This window comes from Equus caballus, chromosome 1, assembly GCF_041296265.1.
Source record: "Equus caballus isolate H_3958 breed thoroughbred chromosome 1, TB-T2T, whole genome shotgun sequence".
Lineage (NCBI taxonomy): Eukaryota > Metazoa > Chordata > Mammalia > Perissodactyla > Equidae > Equus > Equus caballus.
This window is the reverse complement of record NC_091684.1, coordinates 166,119,745-166,136,571: the sequence shown is the minus strand read 5'-3', so window position 1 is coordinate 166,136,571 and position 16,827 is coordinate 166,119,745. Positions and strand designations below refer to the sequence as shown.

The 16,827-nt window shown below is 43.7% G+C and overlaps 1 protein-coding gene across 2 annotated transcripts; it reads right to left on the bottom strand.

The window, feature by feature from the left end:
- Positions 1-208: 208 nt before the first annotated feature.
- Positions 209-16,566, bottom strand: GJD2 (gap junction protein delta 2). Of its 2 annotated transcripts, XM_070272442.1 has the most exons (3): positions 15,937-16,152; positions 14,085-14,925; positions 209-334 (listed from the first exon to the last, which is right to left on the bottom strand). In XM_070272442.1, the coding sequence occupies exons 1-3, from the start codon at positions 16,005-16,007 to the stop codon at positions 299-301; spliced, it is 948 nt and encodes a 315-aa protein (XP_070128543.1). In that variant the 5' UTR covers positions 16,008-16,152; the 3' UTR covers positions 209-298. The 2 variants fall into 2 exon arrangements, with proteins under 2 accessions (XP_070128543.1, XP_001503703.1); XM_001503653.5 differs by lacking the exon at positions 209-334 and having other exon boundaries at positions 12,590-14,925; positions 15,937-16,566.
- Between the last annotated feature and the right edge of the window lie 261 nt (positions 16,567-16,827).

Here is a 16,827-nt window from a genome sequence, read left to right as displayed (position 1 = left end):
CTAAGATTGTCAGTGGGCAGGGTCAATTCAACCAAACATCTTCCCCTCTTTAACTGTCATTGACTTGAGCTCTTATCTCTGCCCTTGCACCTCCTTCTGTTCCCTTAAGCATATTAAAAGATTCTAGAGAAGACAAAATTAGCAAAAAGCATTGTCATTAGATATACAAGACTCTCTCCTTGCAGCCTTGGGCAAGCTAAACACTCACCTCAGTTTTTCCACCTGTAAGCTGGGTCCAAAAATACCTTCCTCACAAGAAGACTGCATTAGCACGGCGTATAGTGGATGCTTTCATCAGTCAGGGTCCCAGTTGGAAATTGAAGGTATACTTAACCTGAATGTTTGAGAAGACTTTCATGAATAAGCAACTGACAAAGGTTAAGCCACAGAAGGCTAGACAGTGTTAAATCCCATAATTTCCTCTAAATGCAGTAAGTTAAAATTCTTGTAAGATTACAAAATTAAATATATCATAATACATCATATTTAAGTATTATAAATTTTATTGTATTTGTGGAAAATCCATAAGTTAAAATTAAATTTAAATTCCTCCAATTTCTCCACCACTCAGAGACAGGTATATTCTTTGCAGACTTTTCTACATGCAAACACATATAGCCAAAAATGAGTTTATACCACACTTAGTGCTCAGTAACTTCTCTGGACCTCAGCTTTCTCATCTCTAAAGTGGGCCCATAGGATTGCTGGGGTTACCAAATGCATTATTACACGTAAAACTCTTAATAAGCACTCAATAAGTAAATTATTTCTTTTTCACTCAATGATACATGAGTTCATTGAGGACATACTATGTGCCAGACACTGTCCATAAGAGCTTCACATCTCTTAATTCAATAAATCAGTCCATTAGTAATGCCCAAGGAGTCCACAAATAAAGACTGCTACCAGTTCCTCCTAAATCTCATCAAGAGCCAAGATCAGGGTCATGGAAAATAAAAATAATATTTTTCAAATTTCTCTTTGATTTTAGAATTTGTTCTATGTGCTTTGCAATGTCTCCAAAAATTTTATTTAATCATGTTCTTGTCTGACCAAGGTTAAAATAAGTTTCCCTTTGCCCAGAAAAGCCCCCTGAAGAGCACAGATATTCACATGAACTACAAAGAGGTCAGTATTAGGAGCAGCAGAACATTCTAGTAACTAGAAGTTTGAGTTTAAAGCAGGCTTTGGTTTCAACCCTGCCTCTGTGCCTGGCTGTTTGACATTGAAGAATAACTGTCTCTTAACCTCATTTTCTCACCTGTAAGATGGGGCTATTTTCCATTCTGTCTCTCTTACAAGCTTGCTGAGGGAGGATTGCTTGAGAACGTGAATGACAGCATCTTGTTGAACAATATAAAGGTCTACAGAAACGGAAGTAGTTTATTTAGATCTTGCAACAAGGTCAAATTCTAGGTAAATAAAAAGGGATTTCCAACTCCTCCATGTCTCTTTCCTAACCACTCCTCCTTCAGCAAGGAGCCCAACGTCCTGGCTGCCCAGTCCACCTTCTTTGGTGTCAAAGCTGGATTATATCATGCTCTCCCTACACATCACCTCCTCCTTCCACCAAATTGGCCCTGGGAGTCATGGCCATTGGCCTGGGACAAACTGTGGAATGAGAAAAAGCTCATGTCCTTGCTAAGATCCCTCCTTCTATATTCTTTTCTCTTTCTTCAGTATCCTCTTACAGAAAGGCCTGTGATGAACTCAACGTGCCAATGGCCACATCCAATCACCAACAGTCTCATTAATAGTAGTGATCATTATTATAATAAATCAATACCATTTATTAAGTGCTGAGTAGATATCAGGCAATGCGAAGAGTTCTTTACAAACAAAATCAAATTTAAAACTTCCAACAATCCAATGAGACAGTTGATTTTATGATGTCCATTTTACAGATCTGGAAACTCAGGTTTAGCAGGGTTAAGTCACTGCCCAGATCACACAGCTAGAAAGTGAAAGAGTCAAGAAGCTAACTCAGTGTCTGGCCCTGAGTTGAGGTTCAGTACATATTTGCAGAATGGATGCATTCAAATTCGTCAGAGATGATCATGGGACACTACTATATTATGAGTCACTATTAGTTCTATAGGGCCATTTGACTCTCAGTCCTGTGCTTGTAATTACACTCCAGTCACCTGTCATTCTCCTATTTTTCTCAATTAATCCTTTGACCCCAGAAAGGCTCCAGGCACATACTACATGTGAAATCTACCCCCGTAAAGTATTCAGACTGTGAAATTAGTTTGCCTTCCAATTTTCTTAAAAAATTGCTTTTTCTACCCACCACTCACTTGCCTTCTTCCTTCAATCCTTAAAAAAGAAATCATTGCATCATTGTATTTTCTCACCTAGGAAAGCCTTTTTAAGTACCAGTCACCCTCGTTTCAACACTCTGGGACCCTAGGAGCGCCAGAGAGAGGTGTGGTAAGGAGAGCAAATATATCAAAGTGAGGAATAAATGCCTGCCGAGCTCATTAGCACCCAGGCAAGAAAAGGAAACTGCTATTTTTATCAAATGCAACTTCATTTAAATAAATTTCAGAATAACTTGATAGAACAAGGGTTCCTTTGGAAATTTTTGCTCCTTCTAATAAGGACTGGCTATCTCATATGTCCTTTCTAGCCTGGTTTTTATCCTCAGATATGCAACGTGTAAGTTTTTATATTCATTTCTTTATGAAATCTCCATCTCCACCACTTGCCTTTGGGTTCTAGTTCAGGCACAGGCTTCACAGGAAGCATATAAAAGCTTTGCGGCTGAGGTGGAGCGCCAACTCTGCAACCAGGATTTCAGGCTTCATCTCTTCCCTGTGATACACCAGCTGGATTTTGATCACTCAGCGTAATTCCAATCCTATGATTCTTTTAGCCAAAGCTGGTTCATGACACAATGTATGATCTGGGCTCCAGAATTTAATTATATACGTTAGTTTTATCACTCACAGTTTTGCCATCATTTTACAGATATTCCAGGATGCTTCTCCGACCCGGTGCATCATGCTCCTCCTCAACCCTTGGACAAACATTTTTGTCTCATACTCAGGAGTCATGGCCACCTAGGGTCTCTGTGCTAACATCTTGTGCTTAAAGAGTTAACTCTTGTTACACACATACTCTTCCTGATTGTTTTCAATAAAAGAAAAAAATGGACCTAAAAAGTACTTTTCCCTTCACCCTTTCTCCCAAAAGTACATTGGAGGAGACTTTCTATGTCTTCCCGTCTAATAAGCTAGTTTTGCCAGAATCTCAGAAATTATCTTCTTCTTGAACATTCTTATTAACTACTGACATCAGTTAACCTTTTCATATTAACTTTTTGAAGATTTGGCAAACTGCAGCAGCAAATTTTAAGTGCCTACTCTATAATCCAGTTATCCCGAAGAAGCAATCTGGTAAGTGTGCAGAGATGTGCACGCCACTATTGTCCATAACAGTGACAACTGGTAACAACCCATATATCCAAAACTAGGGAATTGTTCAAGTAAATTGTGGTACCACCATATCACATAACCATATTTATCCCCTAATTAAAAAGACATTGTAAAAGTATTTGTTGATGTGGAAAATATTACCATCTATTTCTAAGTGGAAAAAAAGCCTACAAAACACTATAGACACTGTTATGTTAGCTCTACAAAACCCACACCTATGGTCCTATGTGTATCCATCTCTCTATCAGTCTAATAGACGTCCTAAACAGGTCTACACCAAAGGACAGACTTAGTTAACAGTGATTCTCTTTGAGTGACCGAATTTGTTTTGTTGTGCTTTCCTCTGCCCTGCCCAAAATTACTTTTGCAATTAGGGGAAATACGTGCTGGGTTTTAAAAAAAAAAAAAGAAAAAGAAAAAGTGCTGCTTTTTATTTCCTTTCTCACTTCTGAAATCACGGAAAACAGCTTAAGAGGAGGGTCGCATGTTGGACCTGGGTGGCTTTCCAGTATGTTCACTTCTGCTTTCATTTGGTCTATAGTCCTAGGGAAAGCACTCTGTTCTAACTGCACTGAACAAATCACAGTTCCCAAGAGACCAAGACTGTCATCTTTCCCTAAAGACTGGCTTGCGCATTTCCTCACAACCTCTTTAGAAGCATAGGAAACCACTTTTTGAGAATATATTCATTTCCCTCCTGACATTTCTAGATATGTCTCTTGACAATCTAAAGCTTAAGGTTTGACAAGTCAAGAGTCCATGTAGAGTGGAAAGTGCACTGGACTATAACTCAGAGTATTGTGTTCTGTCCCACTTGTGTTAAAACTATCTGTGGTTTTAGACAAGTCACCAAAACTGAGGCTCTGAGGTTCTGCTCCTCTAAGGAGAAAACAGAAACACGTGTTCTGTCCTCTGCCCACTCCATAAGCAGAGGTTGCAACCACCAAGTAAGATAACACATGGAGAAGAGGTGAGAAAAAGCACCTATTCAAATGTTTGCTATCACTATTGTGATTGTTCTTATGATCATTATTATTATTATTACAGCTCTTATGACTGAAGAAGCCAGTAAATGATATTGCAATCTGACTTTAGTTTCTGGAAAAGGAGAAAGAACATCCCCGATGTCCAGGTCACCAAGTTATCCTTAGCCTCCAGCATCATTTGAGGTTATATTCTTATATATGTTTATTAAAGAAAAGACTTGCCTTTATGATGTCAGATGTACATAGTCTGCTTGCTTCTCTGGAGGAAGGCCCTAGAACTCCATTGCTCATGCTCTTCTCCTCTGTGCTTGGCTGTCCCTCATCTCTACCTTTTTCCCTGTAAAAAAGTACAGCTCCACACTGCTTCCTTTGGTTTTCTCCTACATGTCTTCTGTATCCTTAGTGTCTGGCTCAGAGCTAAACATGTATGTACTGTATTCAGGATATATGTGTTAAAATAATTAATTAATTATAATAATTAATTAATTAATTTTCTGAGCACATTTTGGGCTAAGCATAGTGATGGAAAAAATGCTGCAGGGAAAGAAGCTTCTAAAGCACTGAAAACACTGACCCAATGAGCACACAGCACAGGGCTCCTGGAATAGGGAGACAAAACCTGCAGAGAAGCTTCAGTCAGGATGAGTAGGGTCAGACGTTTTCTTTATGGACTAGAGGAGCCTGAACTCCATCTGGAACCCACCATACTTGCCAGGGGATCTGGAAGAAGCAGTCAAGAACATGGTTTCTCAGAGTAGGGGATGTGAAGATGCCCAAGGTGCTCCCAGAGAGAGAACAAACCCACATGCATACACACAACTCAGGGCCAAGGATATAGGTCTGTGCCCTTGAGTTAATCCTCTGACCTGGACTAAGCCCAGGAATATGGTGCCTCAGAGCTGGATGCTTAACCAAGACAAACTCTCCTTCTCTCCAATACTGTGCCAACTCATGATTCTCATGACCTGTGCTTGAAGAAATCCGGACTAGGAGTCAGAGGACCTCTGACTTTGCCAATCATGGCTAACAACCTTTGCCCAGCCCAGGGCATCCCTCCTGACAACTTGAGAAGCTACTCTCTTAATCCCACTCTACCTTGATTTCCATCTGTGCTCATTGGGTCAGCTGGTCTTTCTTCAAGCTTACTCTCTGGATCTAAGTTGCGTCTACAAAATGAAAGAGTGACTGGGATGACCTCAATGTCCTGTGATTCTTTATTTTCATTTGCTTATTCAATTAATAGACATCCGTGAAGCCTTGTTCTGTGCCAAGAACTGCAGAAATAAAGATGACTACAACCTGTCAATGGCTTGGAAAACCTCACAATATCATGCTACATGGAGACATGCCGAGAAAAGAACCTTTGGTGGAGAGGAGGGAGGGGAGAGATGTTCCAGTGAGTGGTGTCCTGAGAGCAAGGTAGCAGACCAATATGCCAGGTTGCCTGAGACCTCATGCAGCAGAGCTTTCTTGAAGATAGGGTCATGAAGTGTTAAAATTTGGCTTCAACATCACATCACACTGCATAGGCTGCAATTTAGACACAGCCATGGACTAGCTGCATGACCTAGGCAAGTTGATTTAACATCTACACCTTTTGGTTTCCTGATCTGAAAAATGGATGTAATCACACTCAGCACCCTCCTTCCAGGCTGTTGTGGGGGATTTGGGGAGGAAATGTTTAACACATATTTGCTATTATTGAGATCATGAATAGAAATCGTTAGCCCCTTTCAATTTCATGCAAAAAAGCTTCATGAATTTTTTCTTTTATTGTCTTTGGGAAAATAAAAAATATGGAGGGAAGAAAATAGAAAATTATGCCAAAAGGAAAGAGTTCTTTGGAGAAAGCAATCATGTGCAAGAAGCTTGGCCCCTACCTGGACACAGGTACAATAGATAAAGTTCCCCAGATTAAACGTCTCAGAGGTATCAAAAGTCACCAATTCTATATTTAGATGCCCATATGTTCCTACTGGCCAGAGTTGCCCACAGATACAGACATTTCAGTGCACACAGCAGTAATTTTCAAAAGGATTTCCTTTTTAGGAGAGAGAGATGCTACAAGCTTAATCGGTTCTAAATGATTCTGAAATATTGTACCAATTTACAGCAGAAAGGTCATCGTGGTGAATAAACATAAGGATTCTGCTCAGTGTCTGGGATTTAGCAGACTAACTCCCACTAATGTTAATGGGGCCATGCTGCCAAATCCCCAACCATCACCCTGGATTTTTGTTCCAATCCCTTGCTGTTGAGATTGAAATGTGTTTTCCAAATCAAAGCTGATCCTGAGATAGAATCTCTACATGGTCAGACAGGAACAGTGTGGCTGATGCCTGGGGACCTGGAAGTGCTGGAAACAGAAGCATTAAGGAGCTTTGTTGAAAGGTGTGTCTTCACGTTGTCTACCCAATTCAGCATGGCTTCCTTTGCCTGATGCACAATGTGGTCTGCTCACTTTCCAAACTCGCCTCCCACTACTTCTCTCTGTGAACTCCAGGTAAAACAAAATCCCCCAGATCTGCACATATGCCCCAGGCCTCTCCACTGGAGGTGAACGTTTATGTCGGTCCCTACCTCCTTCTCTCTTTTCCAAGGAAACCCATCGCAATACCACCTCGTTAGTGAAGTTTTTCTATACCTGCTCTCCACCCTCAACACACATACATACGTACTTGATGTGATGTCTCCCTCCTTAGCTCTCAGAATACTTTGAGCCTTAAATGTGGCAGAGTTCACATTCTGCCTTAAGATGCTATCTTATTCCCTCAGGTAGACTGCAGGTCCTGTGAGGGTAGAGAGTGCATCACACCTGTCTTTGTACTTCCTTTAATGCCCAGTCTAGGCTCTTGCACACCACTGATGCTCAAGAAAGTACTGAATTGAGTTGAATGACTTTCTATTACTTGATGTTTTGGAGACTGGGATGTTCAAAGAAGGGGTTTGGAATTGGGGAGTTGGGGTATAATTATAGACGATAGATCCTTTATTTATTACATTAAATAAATATGTTTTAGACAGCATCCTAGTCTTTGGAGCCAGAGAGAAGAACAGGTCCATTCCTCACAACTTCATTTGCCACAGCTGCCAGAAAATTAGAACATGGCCCTGGGTGAACCGTGGATCTGATTCACAACAGCAAGTCCCGCATTGATATTTGGCACCAGTGTCCCTCAGAGGCCTCTAGATGTAAGCACTGTCCTTGCCTACAGTCCTCAAGTCCCAAAGCTGACAAGGGCCACTGTGTACATTTTAGCCACCACTACTCATTTAGGCTTGGTTCATCCAGGTCTGTTTTAGCCAACATACAATCTAGCTGGTGTGTAGCAACCTTCTAAATGAACATAACCTTCTGGTAGTTACCGAGCTGGCTTGCCATGCCTGGCTGAATATCGGAGCCCTGGCTGGGTTGGGATTGGTAGTTTACCCTTTGCCTGCTCTTGTTTCAATTGCTTCCATCTAACCTGCAGGAGGTCTGGAAGTATCTAAAGCAAAGGATAGTCTGTGTTCACTGCTTCTACTTTCTCACATCCCACTCACTCACCAAATCTAGTGGATGTTTTTGAGGCCTTTATTGAGCTTTTATTTAGCTATTTTACCTAGCTGAGCACTTATGAAAGTTGAATGCTAGTAACAGAACTTTTTCCTTGAGATTCCACCTCCCTTAACTTTATGATACCACTTTGCAACTTCCCTTTGCTGGCTGGCTCTTTTCACCTCCATCCTGGACTCCTCCTCCTCTGTCCACTCCAGGTTCTACTCTTGGTCAGCCCCTCTCACCACCATGGCTGCTGCTTCCACTCCTAAAGCCCTAAAGCCAGAGAATTATTCTTGGTCTTCCATCTACGGCATCTCATCACTAATTATGCACGCTATATAAACAGAGGCAGCTCTGTTGTGAGAAACTCACATTTCCCTCTTCCTCCTTTCCCAGTCTCTCCTCCAAATATCTGATTCTCATAATTTTATGGTAATGTCTCTGACTCAGTTGTTCTCAACCCTGACTATGTATTAGAGTCCTCTAGGAATGGCAAATAAAAAATACGGATGCCAACATGTTGTGGCAGTGGCTCACATAGAAGAACTAGAAGGACTTACAACTAGAATATACAACCATGTACTGGGGGGCTTTGGGGAGAAAAAAAAGAGGAAGATTGGCAACAGATGTTAGCTCAGGGCGAATTCTTCCCTGCAAAAAAAATAAAAATAATACTGATGCTTAGGCTACAGCATCAGAGATTTTAATTTAGGTGGTCTGGAGTGGGACAAAGGCATTATTGTTTTTTAAATACTATTTTCCCATTATTGACATAAATTTTCATCTTCTTGTCTGAGAAGCAGTTTTGACAGCCCTTCTCAAGAGCTGAGGCTTAGAAATTATTATCTCCAGGGTCCCAGGCTCTGGAGCTGGAGCACAATGGCTATTTCTCGTCTTAAATAAGGTATCTGTACAACCTGGTTTGCTCAGGGCAGATCCAATTGACAGCCATTGTTCTGGTGTTCTATTCGATTAGCTATCCTGCCCCTTTCATTCTCAAAGGTATCTAATTCTGTGCAATAAATTATGCAGCTCCCCCAATCATAAGGGTACCTAAAGATTTGAAAATACTTAGTGAATTGTGTCTCCCTAGGTCAGAATGTGACTGTATTTAGAGATAGGGCTTTTAAAAAGGTGTTTAAGTTAAAATGAGGCCATTGGGGTGGGCTCTAATCCAATCTGACTAGCATCTTCATAAGAAGAGGAAATTTGGACAGAGAGACCCCAGGGATAGGTGCATGCTCACTGAGAAAAGACTAAGCGAGGACACAATGACGAGGTGGCCATCTGCAAGCCAAGGAGAGAGGCCTGCTGACACCTTGATCTTGGACATCTAGCTTCCAGAACTGTGAGAAAATAAATGTCTACTGTTCAAGCCAGCCAGCCTGTAGTATTTTTGTTATGGCAGTTTACATTTGGTAAAATATAAAGAAAGAAAAACCAACAAAAATATTGTTTTCTAAATACTCCAATCCTCCAAGATGAATGCCTACACCATTTTCCAAGAAACCCACTGTTCTGATTTTAAATCTTTTGGTTTCCTTAACCATACAATAAAGGGCTTGAGTTGACGTCTGCACAGGATGCTTTCAGCTTTCCTACATTCTGAGTTTATAAGACTGTTCCCAGCTGGAGGACTGAGGCACCCATCTCTCTGGTAGTCAATGAGACGGTGATAATAAATGTCCCTTACAGTTACAATGGGTAAGGCACAGCTCCTGCTCTCAAGGAGCCACACACTGATCTAGCAATGTCTCATCTCCATGCAGCAAGTGACTGAGTGACTTTTATGAAGGCTTAGCACAGGGGCACTAAGTCAGCCTGGAGGAGAGCTTAAAATAGGCTCCTGTGAGAGTGGATAGCCAGACTGATTTTTTTTTTTTTCTTAAGATTGGCCCTGAGCTAACATCTATTGTCAATCATTTTCTTCTTCTTCTTCTTCTTCTCCTCCCCCAAGCCCCCCAGTACATAGTTGTATATTCTAGTTGTAGGTCCTCCTAGCTATGCTATATGGGATGCTGCCTCAGCATGGCTTGATGAGCAGTGCCATGTCTGTGCCCAAGATCCAAATCAGCAAAACCCTAGGCCACTGAAGCAGAGCCTGAGAAATTAACCACTCTGCCAAGAGGTCAGCCCTTGATTTTTATATTTATTTTTTTGGTGAGGAAGATTGGCCCTGAGCTAACATCTGTTGCCGATCTTCCTCTTTTTACTGAGGAATATTAGCCCTGAGCTAACGTCTCTGCCCATCTTCCTCTACTTTTTGTATATGGGATGCCGCCACAGCATGGCTTGATGAGCTGTGTGTAGGTCTGCACCTGGGATCAGACCTGTGAACCCTATGCTGCCAAATTGGAGTGCATGAACTTTACCACTATGCCACTGGGCCAGCCCCCAAATGGATTTTTAATGGGTGAAGAGGAGCACACTCAGAGAAAGGAGGTGATAGGACAGGTACTCCCTGTAGAAAAAAACAGTGTTAAAAAAAAAGAGAAAAACGTAGAGTTGAAAGAGAAACCATGTTCATTCTGCTGCTTTCCTAACCTCCAACACCCTCGATTTTAAATCCAGTCCTTTTCATCTGTCCGCAGAGATCAGAGAAGACAGCTGTTATCCCTCATATTTTTTAACCCTTTAAATTTTTGAGGACTTAAAAATGACAAATTATATACTTTCAGCTTTTTTTCTACAGGGTGAGTAACTTCAGTCTCTCCAGGCTATTTTGCAAAATTTTAAACCCAGTTCATACGTTGACACCACTTTCCTCACCAACGTATGCACGCGCACACACACACATGCACACACAGGCCAAAAAGGCCTGCAGTTCACCCAAAGGCTCTTACATTTAAAGAATATATTGGTGCTGTCCTCTCACAAAGCACAGATTAAGGTCACATCCATCGCGTAGCTGTGTGAACCATCAAATCATCAGTATATCTCTGTCATTAAATAGCAAAAGAATCAGACTGACACACGTCAGTCATTCTGAGGGATGACTCCATTTGCCGAGAGGAAGGTGTATTCCCTTCTCCACTACTGACAAGTGAATTAATAATCTTGCCATTTACCAGTGTTTGGAAACATCAAAGAGCTGAAATAGATGATATGGGATGAATTTCTACCAGGAAACACCATCATTCTTCTAATCGTACATCACGGCATTAAATACAACAGCCCTTGTTTTCCACACAGATTCCTACTTCTTTCACACCCAAGCATATGCTAAGAGCTCTCAAGCAACACTCTTTCTCCATCTCTGGGAAGTGTCTTAAAACATTTTTAACTCACCAAACACTAAACAGAGGAGGATCTGTTTCTTTACTCAAGGGTAATCATTTTCAACTGTCCATTTATGCTATAGATGGAAACCTATATTTTGAAATAAATATATTTTCATTCTAAAATTGGCATCTGCACTGCCATAGTTAAAGGGTGCAACAGTTGTGCTTGAAGAACAATCCTCCCGGAAATTCCACATTGCTTGTGATGTTCAGACCAAGTGCTCATTGGAATTAGAAGATGAATAGCATTAAAGAACATGGGGAAAACATTAGCCTGAACTAATGGGACCACATGGAGACAGAAAATGCCCAGAATGATAGTACGATGTGTGGTTTAAAAGTAATATCTGGGCAAAGCCTGGTGGCCTAGTGATTAAGTTTGGTGTGCTCCACTTTGGCAGCCTGGGTTGGGCTCCTGGGTGCAGACATACACCACTTGTCAGCGGTCATGCTGTGGTGGCAGCTCACATACGAAAACAGGAAGATTGGCAACAGATGTTAGCTCAAGGCAAATCTTCCTCAGCAAAAGAGGAAGACTGGCAACAGATGTTAGCTCAGGGCAAATCTTCCTCAGCAAAAAAAAGTAGTATCTCATGACACATAAGCAAAGGATCAGTCTCCTTTGAAAGAACTCAATAAGAAAGGATTGGTTAAAAGTCTAGGACTGTGCTATATAATACAGTAGCAACTAACCATATATGGCTATTTAAATTAATTAAAATTAAATAAAATTAGAAATTCAGTTGTTAGGTTGTACTAGCCACATTTTAAGAGCTCAATAGCCACATGTGGCTAGTTGTTGCCATATTGAGCAGCAAAGATAGTCGAAATTTCCATCATTACAGAAAGTTCTAATGGACACTGCTGGTCTAGGGGTTGTGTTTGACTACTGGGATAGCATCATTTTAAACATCAGGCCTTAAAGATATGATAGGGAGGGAGTAAAGCATGTCTGCCAAATGTGACAAACCAATGCAGAAAAGTATGGTAGAAAGGAAAAAAGTTCCACTCCTGGAGTGAGGTAATATGATATAGAGCTGACATTTTATTCCAAGAAACATCCTTAGTCAAGCATAGAAATCTTGGACTAAAACGGAAACGAGTTAAAAGGTACTAGTATTTGAATACCTCAGCACACTCTTCTAAACATTCATAAAATGGACCAAACTCTTCTCATCTATTAGCAGCTGATTACACTTTATAGGTCATCCTTCAAATACTATTCATTCATCCCTCACTTCCTGCCCACAATGTTCTGCTTTTCTGAACACATAACAAAACATTTTCGAACACATATCTAAATAAATAGAACCTTAAATAGAAAAATGCAGACACTTCCCATTTTATAAAAAAAGCCAAGAACTTTATTTTAAACAAATCCTCAGTTGTGTGTTACACCATGTCCATCTCTAAATCAAAAATTATAATGATAATGCAAAGGGAACAGAGGGCTTCATAAAAGCACATTATCCAAAAATTACTCTTGGCCAATGCTTTAACTAAATACACAGTGGATGTGAAAGGTACAGTATGGCACTTAAATAAATAAGAGCAAAGAGAAGGAAACATATTCACAGTCCAAAGCAATAGGTTTTTGAACCTTTGGTATATGTCTCAAACACGCAAACGTAAACACGTGTTAGCCAATAGTGTTTAGTTCCAGGTTTCTTAAGCCAGTGATTGTGTGTGTGTGTGTGTGTGTGTGTGTGTGCACGTGTCTATGTGAGTGTGTATTTCAAAACTATTGATAAAATAAATTGGGATTGACGTGGGCTGATTAAGGTCTCCGGTGTGAGCACACAGGTAAATTCAAACCATAGCAAAATGAAGTACAACTGTGTTGCACAACAAAACTATATAAGAAAATGAGTGGAATACATCAGTTAGAAATTCTGTGGCTCGGGTAGACACCCTTGATTTTAACAAAAAAAATTCTTTTAATGCTATCCAAAGTCCACAAGCCAGAAGGCAGAAAGATCCCAAAGCTCATAACCACATGCCTAACAGTGCAACAACCATCTCACAGAAGTGTCAGAGTTGCATATAGCACTTCCCTCCCTCCCACCCAACCCTTGCCCCTAATAAACAGCACCAGTGCAGTTTGAGTTAGAAAACTGGAAATATTGAGACATTCCTAGGGTTTTCATAATGACTAAGGGCCAATCAGATGGGGCTCTAATGCAAAAGTCTGCCACGGCCATTCTCCAAAAAGCACCCCGTGTAATTCCCTCCAGCTTGCAGATAAACCATATTAGGTCTGCTGTAAGGCCAGATTCAGAAAAAAAGCTGGCATGCTATCCTGGGTTGAGGGAGAGGGGCATGCTGATGGGGGAGGTATATGAAGGATGCCTCAAGAATGTTTGTCCTGCAGCCCAGGGGGAAAGGATGTGTTGAGATAGGTCACAAATTTTGTACCAATGAAGTATTTGACTCATGCCATTCACCAGTATACAGAGTTCAGCAGAGCTAAGTCCTACTTGGTGGCTGTGCAAGTCCCCTGTTATCAAGATCAGACTAGGCCATAAAAGAAAAGGGCCCAAAGAAGTCCAACTCATCCATTTCATCACTCTACCCAATTGTCTCTGTGGAACCAATGGTGTGACATGTGGTAATGGTTCTATTTTCTCTCCTCTCCCATTGATGCAAGATCTTCTTTCTACCAGCTTTATCCTACATCTCAATGGTGAGAGTCACATAAATGAGGGCAGATATAGCCACTCTCGAGCAGTCATCTGCCTTGGGACTACTTGTCATCCCCCAGGCCTTCCCAAAACCTGCCCCTTCATACATAAGCAGAGTCACTGGACTGAGTCCTGCCAAAGTTGGGAACACTGACCCTGGGCAGGTCCTTGTTGCGGATCTCATAGACTGACTTCCTCTTGGCCTGGGCCCCTCGCACGGCCAGCTTGATCTTGCGCCATCCCAGGTGGTTGAGTTCGGCCAGGTTGAGGACCACACAGATGCCACTCACAGCAAACATGAACACTAGAAAGACGGTCTTCTCAGTAGGCCGGGACACATAACATTCCACCTCTTTGATACAGGGGTAGCGGTCACACTCATACAACCCCGGGACGCTGAAGCCATAGAGAAAGTATTGACCCACCAGAAATCCAATCTCCAGGGCATTTCGGAAGACCACTTGGATAATGTAGAAGCGCGAGATGCCTTCCTGCCTTCGGAGCTTGGATCGTGCTGCAGTGCGCAGCCCTGATGGGTGTGGGGTCAGTTCCTTAACTTCTAAACAATCTGGCTCTGTCTCCTTGCTGGTGTTCTCTGTGTTCTGCAGCACCCCATTGACAATGGCATTTTGCAGCTTCTTATCTTCTCGTTTGCCACCACTGCTGCTCCCACCCCCAGTTCCTCCAGGACCCCCCATGGACTCAGGGGCATCTCTGTCCAGGGCTAGGAAGACAGTAGAGTAGCGGCGTTCTCGCTGCTTGGCGGACTGATGCACAGAGTAGGTGATGAAGCAGAGACTGGGGGTACACACCATTATGATCTGGAAGACCCAGTAACGTATGTGGGAGATGGGGAAGGCGCGGTCATAGCAGGCCTGGTTACAGCCGGGCTGCAGGGTGTTGCACACAAACATGGTCTGCTCATCATCGTACACCGTCTCCCCCACAATGGCCACAATGAGGATCCGGAAGATCACCACCACAGTCAACAAGATCCTGAGCAGAGGAAGAGGGAGGGAGAGAGGTTCTCATGGGCGGAGTCACTGACTTAGGAAACCCCTACTCTCGTGTTACTCAGTACACTGACTGGAGAGCTGTCCATCCCTGCGTGGTACTGAACTAGGAATCTAGCAAAACTTTCTGTCTCTTCCCTCTCTGCTGGGTGCTGGTAGACTGGGAATACTTCAAATTACAGGGCCCTCAGATATATATATCCCCATACACAGGACAAGGTGTATTTGCAACAGATAGCTTTCATCTGTATATACGGAATGTACAGAGGCACAAAAAACACCTTCACTCTGGATATGGCAAATGGACGTGGAACATCGGAACAGAGTACATGTTTCAAAGTCTACACATAGAGTGTGTACATACCTACTCCAAGTGGGTATTTAGTTCATACTGAATATGAATATCGAACTTAATTCTTTATATAAACAGATAGCTATGAATACATATCCACATATACTCATGAATATATGTATAGACACAAAAGTGTCAGTTGTGTGTGTGGGTTTCTGAAGCTGTAAGTTTTAACAGCTAAATCAGTTTAGCTAAATAAATATTTGTAGGGAAAAGATACATCTGCTCCAGAGAGCAAATCCATCTCCCTATTTGCCCTTCTCTGTCCAAATGCAATCCTGCCTTCCTTGTAGATTCTATTTAGGGAACCGGATGGAGATTGGCTCTGACTCTAGAGAGTGGGGGGACCATGACTGAGCCAACAACTCCTTTTCTTATGGGAGAAGAGTGAACACCCCCACCCTCGCCTGGTGGTGCTTCCTAGGGAAGGGATGGGGGAGCCGATCAGGAGCAGCTGGAGGAGGGGGGCATCACAGGGCGTTGGGTAATCCCTCATGCCAGGAACACAGGCGCATGGACCGAGGACGATGGGAAGGGGGCAGAGGATGGGCTGGGGGCTTCAGGGGCTTGGTCTGGACGTGAGACGGGACTCCCAGGGGGCAGCCCGACGGGGCCCACTGACGGTCGGCTCGGCGCCCTTACCTCCCGATCATAGTGGAGTGCTGCTGCACGGCGGCTTCCAGCAGCCTCTCCAAGATGGTCCATTCCCCCATCGCTGTGCATCCGGAGGCAGCAGACAAAGACTGGGCAGCACCGGGCACGTTCCCGCTCCTGGCCCCTCCCCGGGCCGCACCTCCGGACTGGGAGCAAATTGCCCCCCGATTAAAGAAGCAAACAAATTTTTTAAAAATCCACGAATCCCCTCTCCCTTTTATTATACTTAAAAGAGGGAAATGGGGAAAGAAATCCAAGCAAACCCCGACTGATGGGGCAGCTGGCGCGGTCCGAAGAGCGGGCACGAACCTCCCGCGCCGTCCGGGGCTCAGGTCTGGAGCCTGCGGGTGCCCGGGCGAGGGGCAGGGAGGGGGTGGCAGCGTGCTGGTCCGCGAGCTCTCGCCCGCCTGAGAGAGGTCTCTGGACGCCGCTCACCCCGGGGATTGGGGGTCGGGAAGAGTCCGGGCACGAGCCCGGCTCCTGGCACTTCAGTGGGCACCGGGCGCTTCGGCGTTGCCGCCTGCGAGGCCAGGGCGGAGCGCGCGGAGCTGGCTGCAGGGCTCGGGAATCCGCGCCACCGCCTCTAATCCGCCCTTAAGTAGTCTCCGCCTGCGTCACGCCAGGTCGGCGGCGGGGAGCCGAGCGCGGCGTGCGGCTGTCGCTGCGCGCCGGGGCCCGAGGGGCAGGGGACGCGCGCGCCGGGGAGAGGGGGGCAAGAGTCCTGGGGCCCCGGCGGGGAGTGGGGCGACTTGGAGAGAGAGGATTGCAGCGCCCCACCCGCTTCTCCGGGCGCCCAGGTAACCTCACCTGACCGCCAGCCCTCGGCAGGACGAGGGGGAACCGGGAGCAGACGCGGGGGTGAGTGGGGAGGGGCGCGAG